This window comes from Varanus komodoensis, unplaced genomic scaffold (assembly GCF_004798865.1).
Source record: "Varanus komodoensis strain SLA01 unplaced genomic scaffold, ASM479886v1 scaffold6_2, whole genome shotgun sequence".
Classification (NCBI taxonomy): domain Eukaryota; kingdom Metazoa; phylum Chordata; class Lepidosauria; order Squamata; family Varanidae; genus Varanus; species Varanus komodoensis.
The window spans coordinates 762,479-790,298 of NW_025336346.1; the positions used below are offsets into that span (position 1 = coordinate 762,479).

A 27,820-nucleotide genomic window follows, 5' to 3' on the forward strand; every position below is an offset into this window, starting at 1 on the left:
GCTCTATGTTTCAGCAAGCATGAGGTCAAATCTGTTACCTACTCTATTTGACCAATCCCTCTGACAGCTGCAACATACAAGGAAATTAACCAGGAAAGGCTGTATACATTAGGCAGCTGTAAGTTGCTCCTGTGCACTTGCAAAAGACCAACAAAAACATTAAGAAATTGCAAACACAATTGGACAATTTTCAGGGAGGGGAGTGATTTTAAAACGGCTGGTGAACCAGTGACGATTGCTCCAAAGTGCCACTTGGGCATCAGTGGAGGAGTTGGCACTGGCAGAGGCACAGGCAAGATTGCCCAAGAGTGGCAGAGCGTTTTGCCACTCATGCTAAGTGGCACACTAGCCAATCCCTGCAACTCATAATGAAATTGTTCTGTTGGGTCTGCACAACACAACAAGTCATCCTGGGTCAAACAGCTCTTAGAACAATAGTCAGAGTGGTGTGTTGCTAGGTGTCAGAAAATTAGTCTGGGTTTAGATGATGTGGCAACCCATCATAACTGCTCAACAACATGGGTTGTTGCATCATGAGAATCCACTCAATGTTTCAGCACAATCAGCTGTTTAACTGCAACAGAATGCGCATACTGCTGCAGCATTAATGGAAAAACTGATATCAAACAACAAGAGCTAGTTACTGATTTACTGAGAGCACTGTAAATATATTACAGGGCTTCTTTGGGTGTTTTGTTTAGTGACTCTCCATGTTTAAGGGAAAGACACATGTTATATCTTTAAAAAAACTTTTACAGGGTACTGTCTTCTACAACCAGGTGCCCCCCAGATGTTTTTCATACAAGTCCCACCATTCCTAACCATTGGCCATTCTGCTTGGGCTGATGGAAGCTGAAGTCCAAAACACCTGGAAGGCACCAGATTGAGGAAGCCTAGCCTACTACAGCAGGTACATCAATAGGCCTATAAAGTTGGAGGGTGTATATCTAACTACAAACACCTAAACATGTGCACAGTGGAAGAAAAACTGTTTTATGTTTAGGATATAAACCAATCAGTTGTACCCTATCAAAACCACAGAACAGAAATCACTGTTGATAGCAGACAAACTGATCATGCAAGGAGAGTTGGGGGCATGCAGCTCTACTGGAAACTAGGAGACCATATGAATGCTCCTGAGGCCCAGCCATACCCAATTCATACAAAATAGCATTCAGCTGACATGTAATACTTCTTGGGGACAATTATTTTCTATCATGAAAAACCATGTACAGCTCTTATTCAAGACAAGAGATACCGAAATAAATGTACTAGGTTTTTAAAAATTTACATTCTAGTTGTCTTCTCAGTCTTTGTTGTTTAATATGGTGGCTTGACATATTTGAATGCCATATTGGCTTATTTGAAGCCACCGCTATGACCTTTAGAAGAGTTCTATCACACCAGAACATTGTATGGCTGCAGCTGAGTGATTAGAGGGCATGTTTTGCCTGCAGAAAATCCCATGTTAAATTTCCAGCATCTCCAGGTAAGGCTTGGAAGCACTTCTACCTGAAGCCTCGGAGAGCTGCATCCAATCACAGCAGGCACTACTGAGCTTGATTAACCAATGGTCTGACTTGGTATAACGCCACTTTCTAAGTCCCTAAATCTTGAACCAAGCCAAGTAACTTTTGCAGAAATGCTTAGACTGCATCTTTCATTTGCTCAAACACTAACAAAATAATTAGGGGCAGACACTCACTTTACCATAGTTGGTTGTGGTCACGTTCCATTTGCGTACTCGATTACCATCATAGGCATATGAATCTGAAGTATCTCCAACTCCCTCCTATATAAAATGAAAGCCAAGAATACACCTTAGCTAAAGTTACTGTGACAACTTTTAGGCTTTTGCATTCCCAAGGCATGCTTTTCAGCTGATCACTTCATGTTTTTACACAGTAAGAGGGGAAAACATTTGACTAAGATTTAGGTTGTGACTTAGTCAGCAGGTTCACACAATCTGCCACAGTGTTTTGTTTAATTTTTGGCATATACAGGGTGCAATTTGCCTAATTACCAACCCGGATTTGGTTTGCTGTGCTATCTGAACCCAAATAACCCAACAACAGGACATAAGTTAGTATGTCCCTACATTTTACCAACATGGAATTTCTATAGCAAAAAATCAACTTAGAACTGGAGCATTCTAGTTCAAAACTGTGCTTTTCAGTTGTTTCTTCATTCTGCTGTTTCTCTTCTTCCACAATCCACTTTCAGGGAAGTGACCACAGGCATGGAGAAATGTATGCCTGAACCACAGACCTCAGAGAAACACCCATATGGGGTAACTCAAAATGCCAAACATCAATGCAGACTTATAATAAGTATATGCAACATTAATTGAGTCCAGTTCTGTATTCAGGGTAAACAGAACACATGTTTTGAAAGAGAATGAAATCCTTCCTATTCTAGTCTTTAGTAAAAGTTCTGCAAATATGGCACACCGGTGTGCACATCTACATCAGAATTGAACATCTATAAGGAAATTCTTTACACATAAAAAGACAGCTTGCCTAGGCTAAGACAATTTGTACATGTTGAGAAGCATAGGAACACAGGCAAAATATGGAAAGTAGCCTAGAACTAGGTAATGTTATTTTACCTCTTGATTGAATCGACAATTGAGAGTGCACCAGCCAATCTGCATGAGGCCTTGGGATGAAATCAGCACCTCATAGATCCATTTTCCTAACAGAGAAGAGAACACAAACATAACAAGTGACAAAGTCTCCATCAAAAGCTAAAGATTTAAATTGCTCAGCAAACAAATATGGACGCTTGAATGGCACAAAAGGTGTAGCACTCAGAAGAGTTCAAATGGATGAATCCATTTTTCTTGTTCCAACACTCTCAATTTATTAGCTGACACTATTTATAGCCCTCCCTGGGATACATCAGTCCAATTCTGCAGGATAAATGGTACAACTGTAGCCAAACACTAAAGTCAGAGATTTATTTCATATATGTATTGTCAATAATTTCTCATCTCTAGCTATTATCTACTTGCTATAGATGTTCTTCCTGGTTAGACCAATACCATTACTAAGCCATCATTTTTCTGAACCTTACCTTTATACACACAGGTAGTAGCCCTGATAGAGCCAAAATTACTATGTCCAATCACCTGATTTGAAACACAAAGAAAAATGACTGTTACATACCACAAATATTGGTGGTTTTCCCATCTCAAGGGCTCTTTAACCCTTTACATGCATACGTGGGAGGGATATAAAGAAGGTATAAGGTCACTTCCAAGGATTCGAGTTTCAGAGAAGTGGCCAGTGGTTTGCTTCCACCTACCATTTTACAGAAGGACTAGGCACAGGGGAAAAAATCAAGAGCAACAAAAAGAGTATGCCTGCATAACAGTTTTCTGCTTCTACTTCTGTCAGGCAAGCATGTAGTATCAATACACTAAGAAGCTGGCATGGGAGTTGCCACAACTGTGCTGGCCCCACAGTCATCCCTATGAGCCATGTGGATAGCCTGCTGCTCAGCTAAGAGCCTGGAGTGCAGCAGCTGCAGGAACCAGATGGGCTGCATTGAAGTGCACCCAAAGATTTTCCATAAGCAACAAGATCAAGTGAAAGAGTGCCAAAAGGAATGACAAAGGAATCCAAAACAGCCCATTGGTTCAGTACATAATGCCTATGCCACTAGACAGTAACACCCACAGTGCAAAAGACACTTAGCAATTACAAAAGGATAACACCCTCTGCTTTCAATCCAACCATAGGCATTTTATTGATTGGACTGGTAAACCATGTAAGATGCAATTGTCAGTAATTTTAGTACAAAGTTGGTTCTATTCATCCTTCCTTCAGTGAGAACTGAAACCTACTGAGTGAGATGTAGCTGCACTTAAACACTCGAAGCAAACACTCGAAGCAGCACATACGAGAGCAGAAAATTATTCTCCGGGGGGCTGAGACAAGCAGGAAAGAAGCCGATCTTTAAAAACAGATCTTTAAGAGGAAGACAACAAAAAATATGTGGTCTACATAAAATTGAGCAGGACATTCCAATGACATTCAGTTGAGTATTGAGACAATTATAGGTTGGCAGCAAATGGCATAAAACAAGAGAGGGTTTCACAATACAGACCACAATCAGGTAAAAGTCTCTGGATTAAGAATGCTGGTATGTTTCTCAGAAAAAAAAACTACAGCAATAAGGTGGATTATAATGATGATTCAATAGAGCGTCATAGTTATACAGAGCCAGTATGGTAGTGAGAGTGTTGGACTGATGATCCAGGAAATCCAGGTTCTTGTCTTCACTTGGACATGAAGACCACTGGGTGACTTTGAACCAGTCACAGACTCTCAGCACAACCTACCTCACAGGGTTGTTCTTCCAAGAGTAAATAGAGCTATATAAGCCACCTTGGGTTCTTCATAAAAGGAAAAAAGGCAGGATTTAAATGAAGAGTAATAGTAATAAATATCAGGAGGATGAGTCACTCTCAGCATCTATAGATAAAACCTTTTAGCTATTTGGTGGCATACAAGTGTTATTACATAAGTAAATACATAATAAAACACATCTTCTGTGAAAGTGAGGACTGGTGCAGGAGTAACACTAGGCCTACCTTAACCACAGTTAATAAATCAGGAGCAAGCCTCCTGAACATGCTGTCTTTCTCTACATCTTCTCTCGGAAACTCCTGCATAGCAAGTTTCGTCATGAGCCAGGTAAATTGCCTCTTTTCACTAATGTTAACCACAGCTAATGTTCCCCTTCAAGCTACAGTTTCATATTCTTACAAAATGGAAGCCTTAGTTAACTTTAATCATTGTTCACATCAGTACTGATAAATCATAGAAGAGGGATTTGCTGTAAGAAGAAATGTAGATGGAAGAAGGGTATCTCACATGTCCAAGATTGACCCAGAAGTTATTAAGTATGATTAATAGAGAACCTCTTTAGCAGACCCATAACTAAAGGAAGGGTGGAAATTTACAGAAAGTAACACAGCAGTAAGAGATCACCAGCATAGGCTCTAGAAAGCTCTTTAACTCTCCACCACATTCATGATGGCTCCCATACTCACCCCAAGTAGATCATCATCCACCAGCAGGAGACCCTCAAAACCACTAGTATGATCCAACACCACAGTGGAAGGACCAAGTCTGCCCTCTGCTACCTGATCTGAAATGAAAGTTGCAGAAATGACACAAGAAAAGTTTGTAAAACAGTATAAAGCAGAGGTGGGAATCTGTTCAACTCCCAGGGACCAGATGACTCTTCTAACCACTCACTTCCCAGGGGGCTGAAGACTCAGGAGGGGCCTGAAGTCTCTCACCAAATGGTCACCCATGGATGCAGAGAGACTGTGCTTCTTCTATATAGAGAAACTACTTTCCTACTTATTGGAGAAGAGAGAGTGGTGTGCAGAGGATTTTCTGCTATCATCTCTTGATTACCAAACAGAGATTACAAAGGTTATTCATCTCCCCGTTTGTATCCAAGAAGCAGTGCTTGGGAGGGGCTGGAGCCCTAGGGAGAGTTGGACGGAGCCCTGGGCTGAAAGAGGAACCCCTCTGGACTGAAGGGTCCTGATCCCTAGTGTAAGGGACACAGTGATGAGATAGTATTGTTGCAATTTTATAGCAAAGAAGAAATGAAAGTTTCTAATATGAATCAAGATAAAGCATGGTTCAGAAAAAGGGAACATAAACTCAACACGAGTTTTCCAGAGAAACAATGAAAGCTGTAACCATGGTTACCCTGTTCTCACAATGCAATCTCACAAGATACCCAAAAATGTATACATGCCCCATCACCAATTTAGATGTTCCATAAAATTCACATGGTGCATGATAAACATACAGCATGGATTTAAGGCAGGCCATGGAATGAAGAAACAGCAAAAATATTCATTTGGTAGATCTAGCCTGTGCTTTGCCATAAAATGCATTTCTGCAATCTCAAAGGGAACCTTGCGCAAAGGAATTATCAGTAGATAAGTCCCTTAAAAGGAGAACATTGCAGTCTAGGAATGCACATTAAGGCTTATAATTTATATTATTGTATTTATTAGGGAATAAGCCCAATGGAATATAGTGGGACTTGCTGAATAAACAGGTTGTGCTACACAAGGATGGGCTGAAGAACTGCATTATACTCTTGGTATTTGATCTCAGAATAAAGGACAATTTGCAGTTCACCAAAAACTGCTCCTAATAATTTTATTCAGTTCAAAGGAAAAGCCCTGTTGTTTTCCACAGGAAATGCCACTGCTAAAAGTGTGCACTGACCTATTGCAGACTAGCACATCAGTCCCAGGTGGAAAGATTTTAAGATTTTATTTCACTTATGGCAATTTCAAAATGAACTAACAGTATGTGGACCTACCTTGACCATCTTCTGAGCCAACGTTCTCTGCCAGCAATCGCTCTATATGTTCTTCTAGGTTTTGAAATGACAGATGTTTTCTAAAAATAAAATGAAATGTCTTTAGGAACTTTTATATTATTGTCTGCAGAGAGATACATACAACAAACTGTAAATCACAGTTGCCTGACAACTCCAACACTCTCCTTCATGAACTAAAGCCATGAGACCAAGAAGACAGCTGAACGAACGTTTCAGAAAGTACAATATTAAGATGAGTAAGAAGGGCATCTATAGAGAATTTATCTACACTAATTCTAAGACACACCCAACAGAAGACTCCTATATCTTATCAACAGTTGTTACATAAACAAGCTGCTTTGGAAGAGTTAGTCCTTCTACATGTTTCCCAAACAAAATTATGATTTTTCCTAATATAATCTAATTATTTGGCAACTCTTTGTTTTCATTTGAATGCTGTATACAGGGTATCTACTACTAAGTCCCACTTGGCATGATTCCTTCAGGCTTCCTCCTGAACAGATGCAATAAGGAAGGCCCATACAACTTGTGACCCAAAAATGGGAATACAACTCACCCTCCATGTACTGCGGTCTTGCAACTACGTAACAGTATTCTTTTTTGCAGTGCCAGGCAAGCAGCAAAAAAAGAAAGTTTATTGAGCCCCTAGTGGGCCATGACTAGCAGGCTTCATTGGGATCCAAATATTAGAACTTGTATCCAAGAGGCCTGTATCCAATAGATGCTGAGAATTCTTTTCAAGCCCAGTCAGCTCAATGAGCTTAAGTAACAAATCAAAGATCCTTGATGTGGAAGGTTTTGAAATTCAAAAGGAAAAAAACCCAATGAAACAAAATACTCTTTTTCCTCCTCCTAGTAACTTCAACTCATCAGAAGTAAAAAGGATGGAAGCTATTTTTAGCAGTACTGACAACTCAGTTGTGAGTTCAGAAGCTAAGTATATAGTAGGAGGAATTTGCCCTAGCTTCTTTAAATACAAACATACAACCCAGACAGACATTTGCATGCGGTATCACAAGCAGCACAGTTACCATCCTGAATCTGTCCATATTCCCAATGAAAAGCTAGCTTTGCATAGTATAATGACCCACTATACTGTGCCATGGAAAGGTAGTAGGTTCAGTATGTAATAGAAAGGGAGAAAAAAGGGCTTTGCTTAGGCCTTCTTTTATGATTGCTTAGGCCTTCTTTCCAAACAAGTTCACCAAGGCTATACTTTACTAATGGAAAGGTATAGACCTTTCGAAAGGAATATCAGACAAAAAAAAAAGAGAAAGACCTAATTTAAAAAGATATTTTATCACTTTATAAAATGTACTGGACACTAGTTTTTCATAACCTGATGAACTTAACTTGTTGCATTCATTTAACTAATTGTGCCAATTTGCCAAGTTATTATAATCAAACACCCTAAAGTTCTACAGTACTTAGCTCATCAGAAATTAAGAGATGTTCGGGGATTCAAGTATGGCGTCGGGACGAGACAGATGTGATTAACGAACCTTCGTTATCACGCTGGTAACTATCCGGTGGTGGGCCGCGGGGGCTCAATCTAAGCCCTGCAGGGGTGAAGATAGATTGCTTGGCATAACTCCCAGATGCTGTGGGATGGCAATTCTGCACTTACTGGGAGAAAATCAAGCTTTTCTCAGCCAGATGATACAAGAGAGTAGTTAGCTCTCTGCAAGTCCTCGGCATACTTCATTTTTGTTTAGTCTACTTTAGCTATTAGCATCGGATTTACTGGGAATTATTTTTATTTCTTTTTTCTGCAATGATACCCGTAGAAAAAGCTGCATTTCTTGCTAATTGACATAAAGAAAGAAAAAATAGAAAGCCCTTCCCCCCACGGAGTTGAAAGGCAGCGAATTTCATGAGAAGAGAGAGACAGAGCTCTTTGTAAGTAAAGAAAAGATCTTTTTTCTTTTTAATCTCTCCAAGGGCAAAGAATTAAAATAACAAACTACTGATTAATTGAATTAGAGAAGTATCTTTCTTGTGTGTTGGACCTTTGCCAAGAAATAATGGCCATCTTTGCTCCTTTGTTCCTGGGACTCTTGGACCCCTGCCAAATTATGGAAGAAATTGGAAAAATATGGGAAACATTATCGGCAATACAGACTTCTTTAATAGCCGTGCAACTATCCCAACAGGCAATAATAGTGCAACAGAAGAATGTTTTAATTAAGCAACTTGACTGTTTCTTGATTGAACAAAAGGCTGGCTTTGATAAGCTAGATTTCTCCCTTAACCAAACCTTGCAGAATATGCAAAATATCCAGCAAGTAGAAGAAAAGTTTGAAACTGGGAAGATAACAAGTAAATTATTATGGGATGCGCTTGTAAATAGACAACAAGCAGATGGATATTTGGAAACATCAGGAATAAATAAGCCTTTATGTGATTTACTTGTTATGCTGCAAAAAGAGAAGATAGCTGGGCTACAGTTCAAGATGCGTGATCTACTGCAGACACTGCGACACTCTAATGTAAACAAAGAAGCAATGGGTGAACACGATTTATTACATGATTTATCACAGGCATGTTTTTTTGTACGAACGGAAAAGTTGGCACAATCTGTGGATCTAATTAGCATGAGGTTATTGGATTTGCTTGCTATGTTGGAAAAGGAGGAAACAGTTCATGAGTTAAGAGGCTTTGTTCATGTGGCTACATTTGAAAATTCTATTACAGATATTACGATGTTATAATGTAAAGAAAACAGAAAGGTTTGGTAGAGGTGTAAAAAAAAATCAAAGGGAAGATAAGAGAACTTTCTTGTTATTTCAAAAAGGGGTGACGCATAGAGGTTGGAATGCTCATATGTAACGTAGAAAAGCTAAGCCACTGTTCTTGGTGAAGATTTAGTAATTCAGTTTAAAGAAATTTCAGCTAAAAGATATTATAGGTATTAGTTATCACCAAATATATTAATCAATGGTGTTTTTAAAGATGTTAAGTAGATGTTTCTGATTTTATCTGTATTTGAAAATAAGAGAATTCATTATAGGTATTAATAATCACCAAATAGAGTTGTTAAGCTGTTTTTAGAGATGATAAATGGATGCTTTTGATGTTATTTGTAACTGTAGAGATTTTTCTCTTTTGTTCTTTTTGTTCTTCTTTTCATCTTAAAAAGGGATGATTTAAATAGGCTGGTACGTTCACATGAGATACAGAAAGGCTAATTTAATATGGTTGGTGAAAACTTAAAAATCTAGATTAATGAAGCATTGTTAAAGGGATATCCCTGACTATATCTGTAATTGAAAATAGGAGAAGTATATTTGATTAAATGGAGTTTAAGTTAGATGAAACATTAGTAAGTGAGTTTAAAGAAAATCAGCTTCAAGTTATCACCAAGCAGAGTAGTTAGGATGCCCTTTGAGATGTTAAATAGATCTTTTTGAAGTTACTAGTAATTGTGGTAGTGAGGAAGTTATTTGATAGATTTTGAATTGTTCAGAAATGTTTATATGAAACCTATCACTGAAGAAGAAAGAAGATGTTGTAATTTCACTTAACTTGGAGAAGCTTCCCTTAAATAATGGTCAAGAGAAACAAGACTTTGTAAGAAAAAGATGGGATTGATTTCACCAATAAAGAAGGAGGAAGAAGGAAGATAGTGACTTCTATCAAATTTGGAATTTCTTTTTTATTTGGCTGGAGAAACAGGACTTGGTTTTTATCTAAAGATGTTTTCATGTTATTATAAAAGGATTTTAGTATGATCATAGAATGCTAAAAGATAAGTTGTAAGGGGCTGACCCAGTAAATCTGATGCGTGTGATGACTGATATGTGTAGTTTTAGTTTAAAATCTTAATAAAAATTAAAAAAAGAAATTAAAAGATGTTCAAATTACATCATTATTGGCTATTGCTAAATGATATAGAGAGCAAGTATGGCATAGTGGTTAAGAGCACAGGACTGAGGCAATTTGAGTTCTAGTCCACACTCAGATATGGAGCCAACTGGGTGGCTTCGGGCCAGTCACGGACTCTCAGTCCAACCCAACTCACAGGGTTGTTGTTGTGGAGATAAGATTGAGGGCAGGAGGAGAATTACGTAAGTTGATTTGAGTTCTTAGAAAAAAGGAGATAGATAGATAGATAGATAGATAGATAGATAGATAGATGATAGAGCAATTGATTGATTTACACAAATCATACAGTAACTGCTCTGCTTTCTCTGTCTTTCACATACACTTTCAAAAATGAACGCATTCAGGTATTATCATCTGGAAAGCCACTCCAACATTATACCATGGAAACACTTATACAGTAAAGTGTGGTACAGTGCATGTTAGCTTCATCAAATGTCTGTATTATGATTTAATCGTGTTCTCAAGGAACACTGTTAGAATTAAATCATAATGCTGACATTAACTATATGAACCTATACAGATACAGCTTTCTTTGCTCTATGGTGAATCAAGAGTTTGGTACCTGAATGCAGCAGTAGGCTGAGTTCCATCAGCACTAGGGAAGATACGATGTAGATAATCATTCAGGAGCTTGCTGTTCACTATCCCTGGGACACACAGAAAGAGATAAGCCAGCAAGAACAGTCAGGTAAAACTTCCAAGATGCCACTCTCACCCCCATAGACAAGACAATGCAATATACATGAAATGCCCTGTTATCCTAACACAGACCAGAGCTAGCCCTGCCTAGCTCCAGTAAGGATGCACAATAAATCCTTATAAACCACTCCGAAGCATGAGTTTTGATGGACTTAAAGTGGCCAAACACAAAAGAAGACAGGGCTTCTGTACTATAAATAGTGATGCAAAAGAGAATTTCAGCAGTTGCTGCTGGCATTGCAAGCCACGCCTTCTGAAATTCCCTCTGGCCACCCACATTGCATCTGGCCACTCTCCTTGGACTTGCATCACACTGCGTACACAAAGGATCACATCACTTATCTCTAAGGTTCTATCACTACCTTTTCCCACAGCTCCATGTAGTTCATCTTAAGATTAGCAGATACAACAAACAGATGATAAAGTATGTCTTCCATCATGAGTGCTGTCTCTATGTAACAGGATGGAAAAGACTTGCTACCATACATGGTGGACTTGTGAAATAATGAAAAGATTTTGGAAACTGATATAAATAGAAATACAAAAAAACCATTAAAACTAAGTTTCCTATGGATCCTAAAAATATGCTTTTGAAAATAATGCCAGAGACTTTTTCAAAGAATTTGTCAGACTTATTTAAATATAAGACAACTGCACCAAGAATTACAATTGTTTCTAAATGGAAATCACTAGAATCCCCAACAATTGAAGAATGGAAAAATAAGCTGGCAGAAAATGCAGCAATGGCAAAATTAACTAATTATATGAATAGAAGACTAGTTGAATAATCTTATGGTAAATGGAAATTCTATTATAGTCTATTATAGTGCAATTAATGGGATGTAAAAGGGAGCTCTTTAAAAAGTAGTTGAGGATCTATAAATGACTTAAAGCAATCAGAAAACAAGTGCTGACCCTAGCTAAGAATCCACTTGCAGATTCCTTCATGGAAAAGTTACTAAGTTCTTTCAAAAGGAGATATTGTAAGGAACCGTCCAGAGGATTCAGACAGCATATTAATGTCAATCCTGTCCTTCATGCTTGCCACACTGCTATTTGAGTGTTTACACATTCCCTTAAGTTACTTGGCAAGAGGAGTTATACCAAGTGGCTTGAAATGGCAGATAAGTTTAGCCTGTCCTTGTTACCTCTCTTTGTCCCCTGCTACTTTTTGCACATGCATATTACAAACATAAAAGAGCAGAATGGGAACAATAACAGAAAGGTGACAAGTTAGATAACAAATGCTCTAAATGAGCTGCACAGATCGTCACAACATACCTTAAAGTGCAGCTTAGGGTTAGTCTCTTTAGTATCTTTTTAACACCTACACTTTAGAGTTTGTAAGCATGGGCATCACCACTGCATTTACTATCATTCTTCTATAGTAGTCATCTATTCAAATTCCCATCTAATCTGAGGACAGAACAACATCAGCCTGCAGTAAGATATATCCACAAATGGGATGTTTAGCATTTCTTTATGCTGATATTTTTTTCTAAGCCACACTGATCACAACAAAAAGTGGAGTCACATACACATATTTCTACCACAATTCTGCAGAGGAGAGCCACATGCCTCTTGGCCTTGTGAATGTTTGACACACTACAGGCCAAAGCTTCAGACCCAGTTTCTGAGGTCTACTAAATTTATTCTGGCTTGCAATTTTAATGCTGCCTAAGCTGGACACAAGCTCATTTCAATCACAAGGGAAGTCTAAGACCAAAATGTCACACTGTCGAGGAGAAGTCATGTGCATTACCCTGTGCATTATTTTTCCAGCATATATCCATTCTTTACTGAAATGATCTCCACAATAGCTTTCCATTGGATACTTGACATTTCATCTCTTTGGATTTCATCAACCTTTCTACCTTTAACTTCAATTGAGTTCCTGCTGGAGTTATGCCTAGTGAAAGCTTTCCTGGCCAAAGCCACAGACTTTTCTGCATCAGTATGAATTAAAAACTGACAGGCATAAGAGAACAGATACATACCCCTTCTCAAATTTGACATATTATTGATGCAAATTGGGACATTCCTCAAAGGGTGTTTTAGACATTTACACTGCAAAACTATACAAACTAACGTGAGAATAAATTTCCTCAAATTCAGTGTGGTTTGTTTGTTTGTTTGTTTGTTTATTTATTTATTTATTAAAACATTTTTATGCCGCCCCATTCGCCGAAGCCTCAGGGCGGCTTACATCACTAAGTTAAAATAATTATAATATAAATTAAAAATACAACAATACAGTATAAAATAAGCCGCCCTGGCCAGATAAAATCCAATAATATTAACAGTTAAAATGCCGCTTGAATAAAAAGGTCTTCGCCTGGCGCCGAAAAACAAATAACGACGGCGCCAGGCGGACCTCTCTGGGGAGCGCGTTCCATAACTTTGCTTCTTATATATGCGCAGGATTCTCCAGTTAATAGTTCTGTGCCAGGTACAAGTTTGTGCAGCACTGTGACAGGTGAAGCATTCAGCAGCTGAAGTTCCTTGCATAATGCAATTATTATTCATACCAACTGAGCCATTGTATGAATGTTCACCCACTAAAAGCAGCAATATATCTAATACCCATTGAGCTAGATTACATTCATATGACCTGCAAGTATGTCATGCAGGCTACACTGCTGAAATTTGCTCTTTTACACCAACATTAAAGAAGAGAGAGTCCTGTCTTCTTTGCATCTGGCATTCTACTTGCAGGTAACATTTCTTCTACTAAAACATGCAGGTTAAATTGTCCTTCCAAATACATGTCAATTAACAGATATATCTTAGCAACTGGGCTAAAACTAAAATGTATCTGCCAACTAAGTGTTAAATTTACTCAGGGGTAACCTATTTGCACAGTTAGGGTGCTGCAACAACAGCAAGTCTCAGTATATTCTACTAACAAGATCTTGTAGTGCCATTCCCTCCATAATTCACAATATTGATCCTACCTGCAGTCTTGGATTTTTCAGGCTCTGTGCTTAATCTATAATTCTTCCGAGAAAATGAAGTGCCAGAACCTCGTGATGTCATAATTCAGGTCTGAGTGAATGGACACTAACCTCAAAGCTGGAAAATAAAACAGGGATTGGTGGAAAATGGACTTACTAGAAATTAAATCATTTACAAGAAAGAAAAAAAGAATGCAAAGATTTTACTGCTTTTCACAAAACTAGAATAGCAAGGTAAACATGCAAATAATATATTTTCCCACTCTCTGTCTGCTCTGCTGTAAAACAGCCAAGTAAATGACAAATACAAAAACTAAGGCATCTTACTGTCTCCAAACAGTATTAGAGAACAGTTGGACTAAAATGCAGTTTGTATTAATGGGAAGACTAAGCAGACATGTTGAAATATCTTTGTCACAACTTAAAAATACTTCCTTTATCATAAGCAGGAAAGGAATTTTTGTAATCCTAACAAAACTAAAAAAGACTGGTGAAAAGCAAAATGTGTTAAAGACAAATATAAATATAGAAATAAACATAAATATAGAAAGCAATGCTTTAAGCCTGTTCAAAATCATGCTGTTAAAACAACGGAAAGAGAAACAGCCCAAGAAAAATCAACTGACAGCAAGAGAGACTGTACCCTAAAAAGAACATACAACTAATTCAGAGATTTGTAAGTACCTATTGACAAACATTCCTATAAAACAAAGTATATACAAATACACATGTATATACCAAGAGTATAAAAATTAGTACATACATATACATACAGAACCTAATAATGTGATTGATGTATTGTTTTATGGGGACTCATGTCAAAAGCTGCTAAGTGTTCTCAAGAGTTTAAAGTGATGGTTTTAACAGCAGCCATAAGCTTTCTATAGAAACAGAGCATGAGCTTGCAATAAGAGAAACTGAAAATAGAAAGCCTCTAAAAGAAATATTATTTGTAATAAAGATACATATTGCTATAAAAGCATTGTGACAGTGGCATTCCCTAAGGTTCTCCATTAATCAGACATAGAAACACAAAAACAGAGAGAGTCAGAAGGGGTCTCCAGGGCCATCTAGTCTGACCCCCAGCTCCAGCTGGCTCCACTCATGACATGCCTACCATGTGCATGTCCAGCCCATCCTTAAACACCCTCACCAGTAGGGCTTCAACCACCTCCCATGGAAGCCCATTCCATACTCTAAGGGTCCTATCTCTCAGGAAGTGCTTCCTGGCATCCACCTCAAATCTTGGTTCCCTCTGAGCTTTGCTGCACTGGAACGCGTCCTGCCCTCATCTGCAGGGGAAAAAAAGGACATGACCCACATCTGCATGACACTTTCTCACATACCTATATGTCCTTAACAGGTCCCCTCTGAGTCTCCTCTTCTCAAGGCTTGAAAAGACCCATTGGTGCAGTCCCCTCAGTCTCTCCTCATAAGGCTTACACTGCAATCCAGTCACCATCCATGTGGCCCTTCACTGCACCAATTCCAATCTTGCTATATCTCTCTTGTAATGAGGGGCCCAGAACTGAACACAATACTCCAGCTGTGGGTGCACCAGAGTCATATATAGGGGCAGTAAGGCCTTTGACAAAGTGCTACATGATATCCTGGTTGAGAAATTGAGGCATTTTGAGATAGACCAATATACTGTCCAATGGATTAGGGCATGGTTGATGCACCAAAAGCAGAGGGTAATTATTAGTAATTATTAGTGGGGAATCATTGGGATGGCAGTCAGTGACGAGCAGGGTTCCACAGGGTTCTGTCCTATAATACATTAAGGATTTCCTGAGCAGATAACATGCAATTGATTATTTTTTCCCAATCCACATTTCAACTTGGTCTGTTTTCAACACAATTTGAACCTGTTTCATCTACTAGAAACCTGAAGTGGATGCCACTTTTTCATCCATAAACAAAGTCTACATATGTTGCATATCATGGGATCGACATCAGCAGGACATTGTATCAATATCATGCCAATATCATCTCATAATACTTTATGAGATCAAGCATAAAATACTTTGTAGGTGAACCATCCTGTCTAAAACCATACTTTCATGGTAGCAAAAGGAAATATGTACTGCTTCCAAGAACTATGAAAACATCATCATACAACTGTTCTTTCCTTCACACTACAACACAAAAAGTAACCTTGCCAGGATCAGTAAATGCAGCTAATTTGTGGTCATGGGTTACTTAAGTATACTCTAGACAATAGCTGTAGGCTTAGCAATATCACTTTGAATTAACACTTTCAGGCAAGGTGTTTTAATAATGAACCATAATCTCCACCACCAAATTTTGTTGAACGTTGTTCAATTTTTTGAGGTTTAGCTCTAAAAATCCAAAAGCTGTAGTATGCAAACTTCCAAACATTTCTAGTCAGCTTTCACAGACAATTATATTTGTGATCTCAAAGTAAAAATGAGTTTCCCTAAACCTTCCACACCTTATCATCTGAACCCATACCTACCACAGACAACCAGCTAAGTAGCTTTTTCCAAAACTGCATTACAGGGTTTTCTGATTCTTTTTAGGCGAAGAGTTCTGACAGTAAAAGCATATGTGGAAACATTCCCAGTACCAGACTATGATTACTGTCTCCCCAGAAGTAACAGAGAGTAGTAGACATCTTTACGAGGAATACCCCTACAAAAATAGAGATGGTCCTATTTACCTTCATAGGTCAATCTTATACACATGTACTTGGCTCAAGGTTTGGTGATGGCCGCAAGTTATGATGGCTTTGAACAGGGATTAGCCAAATTTGTGGAGAATAAGGCTGTTAAGGACCACCATTACCCATAAATGTATTATGTGTGACATCCAGGATCAGAGGCCCCATGCTTATCAACGCCATTTGCTGGGGGGACAAAAGTGCTCTCACTCTCATGTCCTACCTCCAGGCTTCTCAAGGGCATTTGCAGAACTATCATGAATAACAGGATCCTGGATAGGCAACTCGTTGGTCTGATCCAGCAATGCTTTTCTTAAGTCCACCAGACTTTCTCCCAGGGAAGTGGGCATAGGATTATAACTTCAGTACATCATATGAAAAGGCCATTTGAAAGGCATAATGTGAATAGATGTAGGCTATTAATTTGTACGATGATTTTGTACTTATCTTGATTGATGGATTAACTATATGATAATAGGCTAACCATTCATTAGCAAAGGGGATATAAAGAGGAGAAATGAATTCATATAGATGTCAGTTCTAGGTCCAAACAACAGATTTAGCTAAAACCCATAGACTTATTTTCTTGCTGGATCTCTTTTCTAAGGAGGGTTCATGTTATATTTAGGCTTTGGCTGATGTGGCTAAGAGTCAGATCCCAGCTGTAGTAAGAAATAATGATACAACCTTTCTGCACAACACCATGTTGCAATAACTCTGGTCTCCAAGTGCTGAGAAAGGCTGTGAGCTACTTCCAAACACAGCCTGGGATGATGATATCATTCTGGTATTCCACTGGAGTTAGGACACATTTTGATCACCAGCCCTGCACTGCAACACCTGCTTCAATCGGGCTGCAGGGCTGCCTCTTTTACTCTCGGGCAGTACATTTCATGAGAAGCGTCTTTGCTGGACAGCCTACGCTTACTCGTCAGAAAGTCCCACTGGAAAAAACGGCGCTTACTTCAGAAGCGCGCGTTAAGGCCCGAGCACATTTAGTCCCGCTGAACTCAACGCGAATTCTGTCCGACGACAAGTAAGTACGCTTAAGATCGCCCTGAAAATCTCCAGCGTAACCAAGCAGCTTTGCTCGTTCCACGCTCCTTTGGCACGGAGGGTGGTTAGAGACACATGCAACTGCGCCGTTTTCCTATGAGCAACAGGCCTCCAGGGGGCTGTCAACACCATGTCGTAGAGAGATTGGAAGAGGAGGGAAGACGCAGTGGGGGGTCGGGAACGAAAGAAAAACCCGGCAATAGTGGAAAGAGCAGCCGCCGCAGCCGCCCCCTGAAAAAGCCAAGGGCAGTGACCGGTGCCGCTGCGGCAACGGATTTAAAGCTGCCCACTGCTGCCGCCGCCGCCGCCGCCTCCTCCTCCGGCGGGGCAAGCGGCCTGCGCCGCGCGGATAAGGCTGACAAGGCGACATGCGGCTTTGGGACAGGGGTTTGAAGGGAGGGGGGCGCAAGCAACCGGAGAGGGGCAGGAGGGCGGCGGCGCAGCACCGGGCCTACTCACGACCCCTCAGCCGGACTTCTACCTACAGTTGCCCCTCAGCCGGCCAGGTGGCTCCCGCGCCCGCGCAGCGCCCCGGGGAAGTGCCCGCTACTCACCACGGCTTCCCGCTTGCCGCCCGCCCGCCTGCCTCGCTCGCCCAGCCCCGCCGGCAGCGGCTCCTCACAACATCCGCCCTGCTACGGAGCGCCGGCAGGGACACGCCAAGCGAAGCGGCGGGGACAGCCGCAGCGGCAGGCTCGGGGCGGGCGGAGCGCTCGTCGCTGGTGCCGGCGCCGCCCCCGCGAGCCGGCGGGAGTTTCCCGCACGAGGCGCTTCGGCATCCCGCGCACGGGTGCTGCCGCCCTGCTCCGCGCACGGGGGCCCCGACCCCTCAGCCGCGTCCCGAGACCCCGCCTCGGCCGGCAGCCCACGTCCTCGTCACACCCGGTCGCCTCTCCGGGGGGCAGCCGCGCCTTGGTGGGCTTTCTTATTGCAACGGGGCACACGCGCTAATCTAACCTTCTCGACCCGGTGCCCTCCAGATGTTTTCGGCTTCGACGCCCAAAGGCAGGAATGCTGGGATCTGTAGTCCAGCACCATCAGGAATGCACCTGATAGAGGAAGGTTGGGTTAAATGAACATTTCGACAGCATCAGGATGGCCTCAGGATGCTCACGCCTGACTGTCCCTCCATGGTCTGGCAAGTTCAGGGGTCAGGGTGGGGGCCTTCCTAGCATCTCACATTCAAGGGAGGTCAGGGAAAGCAGCTGGGAGAGAAAGAACCTCTGCTTCCTGCTCTTCTGCCAGCCAGAGTAGACATTATTGGGCTGGACCAACTTTCTTCAACATGGCACTCTTCAGATGGTTTGGACTTCAGCTCCCATCAGTCCCACCCAGCATTGCCAATGGTCAGGAATTCTGGGAATTGTAATCCAAAACGTTTGAAGACCACCAAACTAAGCCAGTATCAACTGACAAGCTATCATATATTCACAACAGTCAGATGTCTTCATGGTAACTTCCCCCCACCCAACAAACAACATCCCACTGTCTTCCTCTTTTAAACTCTATAATGTGGTTGCCTCTACCCATCTCTCAGTAGTGATCCCAAAGCCTTCCACCCCAAATACAATCCATGTCACCAAAAGAAAGACAGCCATATTCATCATACGTATGATGGTCCAAGTCCTGAAGAAACTAACTTAAATGTCCACAGCCACCTTCCCACTTCATCTTGAGATTCTGAACATGCAGATGCTGAGAATGCCCCATAATCAGGCTCTTTTCCTCCCAGTTTCCCACTCCTCAGCCTACTTTATGTTGACTGGTGAAATTATCTGCAAGTCTTGGAAACCTGCACTTTTTAATCTTTTTGTTGGCTTAATAAGTGTATTATATTCATATGGATTTTCAATAAATTCTTGCATCTTTTTGCTAGTAACATTCCTATAGCCTCCTTATGGATTCTACAGTGCTGCAGCACTGACAATATGCAATCCCACCTTGCCAATACTCTTCAACTTCTGGTAGTGACCTCCAGAAATACTTCTCCAGTTCCTTAGAATAGCTGCTGCAGCTACTATACCTAGATTTTCTTTGCATGTTTATCGGAAGAGTTTTTACTGTAGTGTTGAATTCAACACATTTATGAAGCAGCTTACAACAACAAATGAAATATGGCAGCAAAACAGAACCAAAAATCCTTGAAAACATGCGTAACCCAAACAGATACAAACAAAAATGGCACCACTAAGTAACTCACCAGCATCACTGTTCACAAAAACTCCAGGGAAATAAACTTACCTTTGTATTTCAATAGTTTTACTGATTAAAACTATTAAAATTAGTATTAGTATTACTACAGTAATTAGCATTTGTATTACTACAGTAATTAGTATTACTGATTTTTTGTAGCTATTAGGCATTTTGGTTTCTTTCTAAAGACTTGAGAGAGATAAAATTTTATTGAATCAATAAATTATAGCCTAACATCTAAGTTCTATCAGGAAGTAATCAAGTCGCTAACCTCAGGAAAAGAATACTGCTACAAAAGGCCCTATATCTGGTTGATAGCCAGTTAATCTTTGAAGAGTGCTCCCCAGCCTTTGGGCAGGCCCAAGATATTTTTCCATCTGATGCAGACCAATTAGACCCCTCCCCTCCCCAAGTCAAAGTGCCTAATATCAAAGACCAGGCAAGTTATTTTTTGAACTTGAAGAAAACAATAGTGCATTAAGTAACTGATAATTTGCTGCCCCTCCACAACATCCAAAATCAGCTGCCTGTGGCAGCAACTTCACTTTGCTTAATGGTAGGGCTAGCCCTGTGAAGATGGAGCCAGTGCAGTGCTGTGGTCAGAGTGCTGGACTGGGATGCAGGAGATCTAATTCCCATTTCAGCCATGAAGCTTACAGGGGACTCTGGGCCAGTCACTGATGTTCAGTCTAACCTACTTCACAGGGTTATTATGTAAATAAAACTGGGAGAAGAGGGACCGTATAAGCTATCTTAGGTTCCTTGCAAGAGAAAATGGCGGGATATAAATGTAATAGTAAAATGGATGATAATCATTAATGAAGTAGCAGGTGAAATTTTGGCACACCTGAAGCCATTTTGTAACATCATCATAAGCAGCACACACAAAAATCACTGTAATTTCTGTCAGCCATGAGACAAAGGAAATACATACACTTCCAGTTTGCCAAGAACTTGAAAATCCCTGGGATTTTGTGGCATGGTAAGACCTTACCTCTAGCCAGTGGTGTCATGGTAAATTTAGAAGCAGGGAAGGGGGTGTCCCTTCATGATAGTCAGAGCCACACCTCAGAGCCATGCCCCCATCAAAGGCACACACCCCAAGCCACATCTATTTCCAAGATTATGCAACCTATGATTCTGCAATAAAAATGAGATTTTTCACTTTCTGTTTGAATTTCTGCTGAGTAATAAATGGCAAGATGAGGGCATCCCTTTCTGAGGTGAAACAATGACAGCTTCTAGAAGTTATTTATTATTATCTTATTTATTATGTATGATTTTTAAAATTACATTCATACCCTGCTTTCCAACCAAAAAGTTCCCAGAGTGGCTTATGTGCAATTAAAAAGGCAGTTTATTTTATTATTTATTTATTTAAAGCATTTTTACTCCATCCTTTACAGGCATGCCCTACCCACAGGCTTACCAACTAAAAACATGACATACAAAGGAAAAGGGACAGGGAGAGAAGGGTGGGGGAAAGAAAGCTCAAGCACTAATTAGCCCCACTTATAGATCATATGTAGTTCCAGTATATTCTACCAAGAGCAGCATCTGGATTGATCACTGTTTGGTTTCTTTTAATTTTCTGTAGCTTTGGTAGCCACTGATTGGGCGGGGGGAGATCCTCCTTAAGTCCAGAGTGCATAGTTTAGGGGTTCTGGTTTCTCAAAATATCCAGTAATCTTTTATTGGATCCATGTTGTATCATGCATAAAATATCCTTACTGAAGTAAGGGGAATTTAAAGCTACTAGAGATCATGGCTAATTTTCCCCATTGAGTCCAGTGAATACATTCCAGTTATGATACTTTTATCCCACTTTAGCCATTGTTTCTCCCAAATAATTCTGGAGCTAAGAGTTGCATTTCTCCCAAATAATTCTGGGGGTATACTCCTGACAGAGCCACAATTCCCAGAATGGTTTATCCATCAATTCCTATTCCCTAGGAATTCTGGAAACTGTGAGGAATAGGTGTCCACTAATGACACTCAGTATCCTTGACAAACTCTGGACCCCAAGATTCTTTGAGGAAGTAATGACTGCTTAAAGGGGAATAAATGTGTTCTAAGTGTATGCTGTGAATGCAACAGGGATGGGAGGGAGATTTTGGAGCAGCGAAGGGAAGCTGACCACATGTTGCTGAGTAGTAGGGGCTGACCATGAGGGAAAGTGTCACAGAAAACCCATGTGCATGCCCAGCAGGCCTCTCCAGGTAGGGAGTCCCCAAGAACTGTTACCATTAAATTCAGGACTCGGACACAGTGGCAGCTTCCAGCCATGATCCAGTAAAATTCTCTTGAGAGGCAGTGGGGGAGGGAACATGACCCTGACTTCAGGGATCCAGAGGGACCCCTCCAAAATGAGTGGGGGGGGCTCCAAACCCCAAGGGTCCCCTCCACTACACCCTTGTCTCCGCCACATGGTATTCCCTCCTCTTCACTCCATCACCTTACAGTCTCCTCAATTTGGAAATTGGCCCTTTAATGGAAAGGTTCTGCACCCCTGACCAATGCCTTCGTGATCCCTCCTGGCGCCCTCTGAAACACATTGACCAGAATGTTGTCTCTGTCTGTACCTATACTTATATCACAGGGTGTCTCAAAGGAATTGCTGCAGGACACCCACACTGATACCAATAGCTACAGTAATATCAGAGTTAAGAATTTCATCACTGTAAGGGATTTTGAATGTCTTTGCAAATAATAGGCACAGGGTTGTGAGGGACCCCTGGAAGTTTATTCAGGCTTATCCCAAAGACCATCACAAACCTTTTTTATATATTATTGTGATGCTGTGTCTTATTTATGTTATTGCCACGCTGATACATTGTGAAAGGCGGGATACCAAAAAAAAAAAAAAAAAAAAAAAATCAATCAATCAATAAACCTGTGACCCTATGTTGGTTTTTCTTCCAGACAACAGCCGCCATGATACACCCACAGAGGCATGCCATGAAACTCAATAGTACCACATCAGCAGATGTGTGTTTTCTCTGTTGAGTGCAGGTGCTGTTCCCTACTCAGCCAGCAGGGGAAGACTTTCCCGGAGATCTTCTCTGCTGGGGTCCCAGCAGTTTCCCTTCTGCCACCCTGGGGCATTGCAGGCTCTCTTTAGCAGAGAAGCAACCTGCAGTTTTTAATAGGATTTTATCGGGGCTGGCACAAGGCAAATTGCTGCCTGATATAAAGTATCAAACACTGCTCTCCCCACCAAAAGTCAAGGTCCATAATACCCAAACCAGTAAAGTTATTGGGGTGTTTTGTTTGTTTTTTAACTCCTGAAGCAGAAAATCCCCATAGGGTCTCTCTTCCTCCCTAGCAGTAAAAATACAGTAACAGTAATAGTTATAACTATGCTGGCCTTTCATGACCCCCTAAATCAGCTGCCCAAAACAGCTGGTTCATTCTATCCTGAGGGCTGCACAGAGGATGTTCCAGTCTGTCAGTGCTAGGCCTTTGACAGGCCATCTGCCTTTCAAGATTTCTCAGATTTATTTGGGTGCCCGAGTGTCCTTTTTTTCTTTTTGGCAAGGGAGAGGACTTAGTTTCAACAGGAGTTCTATTTCACTGGTTGATAAACTTTGTACATAGCTTCTGCTCAGTCTCAGGCTTAGTTTGAGTTGGATTTTTCTGGCCTATTTTCAGGCTCAGATCTGGGGGCAAAGGGCGGCAGTTACCCCTTCAACTGGCAATTTATTTATTTTTTGCAGGTGCTGAGTGTGTAAAACACCTGCAGGGTGTGTGTGACTGCTCTCCTTGTCTGACCCCATGCCCCAGATCTAGGCCTGCCTATTTTACTTCTCTAGCTCATATGGCTTTCCTATCAGGTTCAGGCCTGGATTAGTGCCAATCTTTTTGTACTTTTTGTGCTTCATATGACACTTTCCTCATGGACAGCCTCTGTTCCTCAGCAACATATGGTCAGCTTGTTTTAACTGCTCCAAAAACTACCTCCCATCCCTGCTGCATTCACACCACACATTTTTGTAACCTCTCTTCCTGGTATGCTTCCTAGGAAGACCACTTGGTCATTTCTAGGACTCAGGTTTGTTCTGGTGCCAGAATTCTCCTGACTTCTTCTTTGTTGTCTTCATATTCCTCTTCTTCCCCCTCCTCCTCACCTCAGTACTCTTTCCATAGATGATACACTGTTTTGCTTTCGTGTTGCTAAGATTCAGACATAGCCTGATGCCAAAATTTCGCTCTGTTTGCTTTTCCCTGTCTGTGCCACACACTGATGATACAAACAAAGCAAAGAGGATTTATATTTTCCAAGTTCACTCCTCTTTCTAACAAGCTAGATAGGATGCATGAACAGTAGTGCCACAGCAGTCAAGTCTACCAGCTTTTGAGTCACAAGAAACACTTTTGAACTCTGACCTTTTCCTCCCATACAGCAACGATTGGCAGCCTGTGGTCCTCAATCATAGTTAGGTTCCTTCTTTCATCAGCCCTAGTTGATGTGGCCAATGGTAAGGACTGATTGGAGTTGGATTCCAACAATCTCAGGAAGGAGAAAGGTTTCCCATCCCTGCTTTAGAATACTTTAAAGCAAAAAAGGTTCCTCCACGCTTCTGCCACAGCTTTGCACTTCCACCTCTGCTGAAAGCAGATCCTTATGTTCAGGAGTTAGCCAATGTCCAAGCTATTGATTGCTTCAGTCAGAGAACAGGGAAAGGTTAGCTCTCATAGTGCTCCAGATGATCCCTTATTCATGAAAGGGGATTAGCAATTGAGCTCATGAAGCTGCTGGATTCTAAAGTTCCAAAGCAACAAGGAAGCAAGCTCATCGATCTCTTTCCTCCAGTCCATCAGAAATCAATAGGAGAGCAACCCATGCAAAGGAGAGGCAGTACCTCTTCTTCCATTCAAATGGCATGTTGCATTTAGCAGAGTGGTGCTAATGAGAAACAGGCTCTTGCCATAGGAGATAGCATCCCCTGGAAATACGCAGTTTTTACCTTTGGAGCTTTCACCTGCTCCAGGGGGTCTCAGACTTTCCACCCCAGAGCTGTCTTGAGAGAGCTGTAAATGTCTGAAACCCACCAGTCACAAAATGGCATTGCAGGACTAAAGCCAGTCACAAAATTGTGACAAATACAAGCATAAATTTGGCACAATTGGGCAATTGTTGACATCATTTTATTTTGGTATATCTAATTCCTCTGATGCCTAAATTCTTTCTCTGAAGCAGTGAGTTTCATAATTCTGCCTTCTTTATGTTAAGGTCTGAGATTGGCTCTGAAGGTGTCTTTTAATAAATATTAAACAGAGGAATTGCCATGTTATAAAAAAGCAAAGACCTTCCATCTCATTAGCATCTGTGAAGTCCTATGAGTCATCAGAGGGTACACCCTAACACTAAAATGGGCTCCAAATTACAGGTTCATACTGTCTCCAGGTTCCAGTTCAGTCACTGGCTGAAGCCATTCCAAAAGGAGCAGGGAGTTCCATCGCTCCTTCAGAGATGAGACCTCAGGCGGGTTCCTGTTTCCTAGGAGAGTATAAGTTTACATCATCATGTTCCCAGTTCTCTCCTGCTGCCCCAGCCCTGCCAAGAAATCTGGAGGTTACTGCATGACAAAGCTAAACAAGATTGGCAGTGCAAGTTGCAACCTGATGCATGTGTAGAAAAAAAGTCCTGTCTCTCCCAGCCTTCCCCAGCCAGTGGGATAGCTGAAATTATGTGGCCTCTCACTTTCACTCTGGCCAGTGAGACTTGAAAATACTTAACCTTGCTTAGATTATAGTTCCCAGATTGTTTAGCACTTCTACAGGATGTAGAAATGGTCCATTCGGTAAGTACATAGCCTCTAACATGGGTCACAGTATAGGAAGTTGAAATCCAGGACCTCCAAAGTCACTTTCTTTGAAATGTATCCAATTCTACATGCAGTGGCAGTTTCAGCGTGAAGCTGAGCAAGTCTTAATGTGGAGGCAGTAGTGTCAGGAAGCGAGACAACAATTTGTTACATAGGTCCTGGGTAGCCTTTTGGGAGAAGCTGGGCCTGTACATAACGACTGGCAGCTAATGTCAAAAAGGTGGCAAGGCAGCTTTTAAACTGATTCCTGGAGGAAAGCCTGCAGGAGCTGGTATCTGGAATTGTCTGGTCTGAGATAAATAAATCCTGAAGGACAAGAGTGAAAAGATTTCTGAACATCCAGATAGGGACAGGGTAAAAAAAGAGAGGACTGGTAAGAAGGAAGTTACAAGGAAGATCAAGAGGACCAAATCTCTTCAAAATGCTTGGGGTAATTCAAAATCAGAATTAAAGCTTAGCAAGAATGTATATAGCAATCATGAAAGGAACCACCAAATCCAGGAAGATGCCAATATGGTTAATGAACAGAGACACAGAAACTATCAGAGGCAAGAAAGCTTCCTTCAGAAAATGGAAATCTCATCTGAATTAGTAGAACAAAAATAATACATTTGGCAAAAGAAATACAAGCTAACAATAAGGGATTCCCAGTAATGCAATTCAGTAGTTTTAGACTCTGTGCAGTGCCTAGATGACCCTCTTGTTAAATATTAGCAATGTTATTGTTTCACTTCCTTCAAAATGTAGCAAGCCAGCCCTGCTGCATTTGGGACCTCTCCCTTCTCTTTATTTCATTTATACTTTCTGGCTGTGTGTGTCTGTGTGTGTGTAGTGGCTTCTTATTAAAACAGTACAAGAAAAATGGTATATCTCACTCAGAAAACTGTTCTGCCTAGTTATACCATTTAAATTGCCCGAAAAGCTATGTTGAACATATGAGGACAGTATGCTTTCAGTCAGAGATCAATATTAGCAAAACTGCATTCAATACAGAGTTGCCATTTAGATGTCTTTGTTTGCTAGATTAATAAAAGCCTTCTAATGTCTGTCGGTGTGTTGGTCAAAAATGATTTCCTGCCATTTTGGTATGATGGTGAAACAGTTTGTTTTTTAAAACTGTAAATGAAACAGCATTAGCAGCTGGGATGTGTGAACACAAAGCTATTATTCTGCAACTCAGAGTAACTGTGATTTACGGCAATTTGTCTATAACTTTGCCAGAAAGATAAATATCAAGTCATTTTATTGTGGTTTTTCTTTGGAGGGGGAGTCATTAATCTTAACAACCAGTATTTAAAACTACTTTTTCCTTGCATGGTTTCCTTACTATTTTTTTAAAAAGTTTAATATGCAAGATATTTTTAGCCTGCCTTTCTGTGAGGAAGTCAAACTTTAGACAGCTCAGTTGCTCGCAAACTTATTCACTGCACGGGATGAAGCAAACTTTGTAGGCTAGGTTCATGTGTGTGTACATGAAGCCATCAAAGCCAATAGGGCTGTGCACCCCCACACTAAAGCAAACTACAGCTTCAGTATAGCATTTGCATGTTTTATGGCACAAACCAGTGGGGTGCCCACACTTGCTACATGTATGGTTACGGTGAAGGAAGCACTTACAGTGATTTCTGGCAAGGTGGCCTATAACATTGCCAAACAAGAAACAAGAAAAAGTTAAAGAATGCAAGAGCCGCCCTGCTGGCTCATCAGGTCCAGCATCCAGTTTCTCACAGATGCCACACAGATGCCTCTGGGGAACACTCACACAGATCATGAGCACTTCTCCTGCAGTTGTTCTCCAGCTATTTATATGCAGAAGCATGGTGTCTCTGATCCTCAAGGTAGAATATAGCTATCATGGTTAGCTGCCATTTGATAGGTCCACATGTAATGACGACCCACACTGCAAATGAGCTCCACAGGATGGGTTCTTCAGTGCACCCAGCAGATGACTGGGCTCATCATGGGTTGTCTCCCACTCCTTTCCTTTTGCTTGGCCTGCAAATATCCCAAAGGATTCTATGGCAGGATCAATTTGCCTGCTCCCTCCCCACCATGGCTGTAAGCCGCCCCGAGGCTTCGGCGAATGGGGCGACATAAAAATGTTTTAATAAAATAAAAAATAAAATAAAATGGCTGTA

The 27,820-nt window shown here is 41.0% G+C and overlaps 1 protein-coding gene across 5 annotated transcripts in view; it reads right to left on the reverse strand.

Moving 5' to 3' along the window:
• Positions 1–18,290, reverse strand: part of RNF123 (ring finger protein 123) — a 116,671-nt gene extending 98,381 nt beyond the window's left edge. For 2 of the 5 annotated variants that reach the window (XM_044451497.1, XM_044451502.1), the window contains exons 1-8: positions 18,147–18,165; positions 13,923–14,040; positions 10,832–10,916; positions 6,364–6,443; positions 5,060–5,157; positions 3,076–3,130; positions 2,609–2,694; positions 1,706–1,792 (exon numbers count right to left, since the gene is read on the reverse strand). In XM_044451497.1, coding sequence (XP_044307432.1) covers positions 1,706–1,792; positions 2,609–2,694; positions 3,076–3,130; positions 5,060–5,157; positions 6,364–6,443; positions 10,832–10,916; positions 13,923–14,004 — 573 coding nt within the window. In that variant the 5' untranslated portion in view covers positions 14,005–14,040; positions 18,147–18,165. Of the gene's footprint in view, positions 1–1,705; positions 1,793–2,608; positions 2,695–3,075; positions 3,131–5,059; positions 5,158–6,363; positions 6,444–10,831; positions 10,917–13,922; positions 14,041–15,268; positions 15,289–16,401; positions 16,421–18,146; positions 18,166–18,215 lie in introns of those variants that run through there. The other 3 variants (XM_044451498.1, XM_044451500.1, XM_044451501.1) reach the window with 3 other exon arrangements.
• Between the last annotated feature and the right edge of the window lie 9,530 nt (positions 18,291–27,820).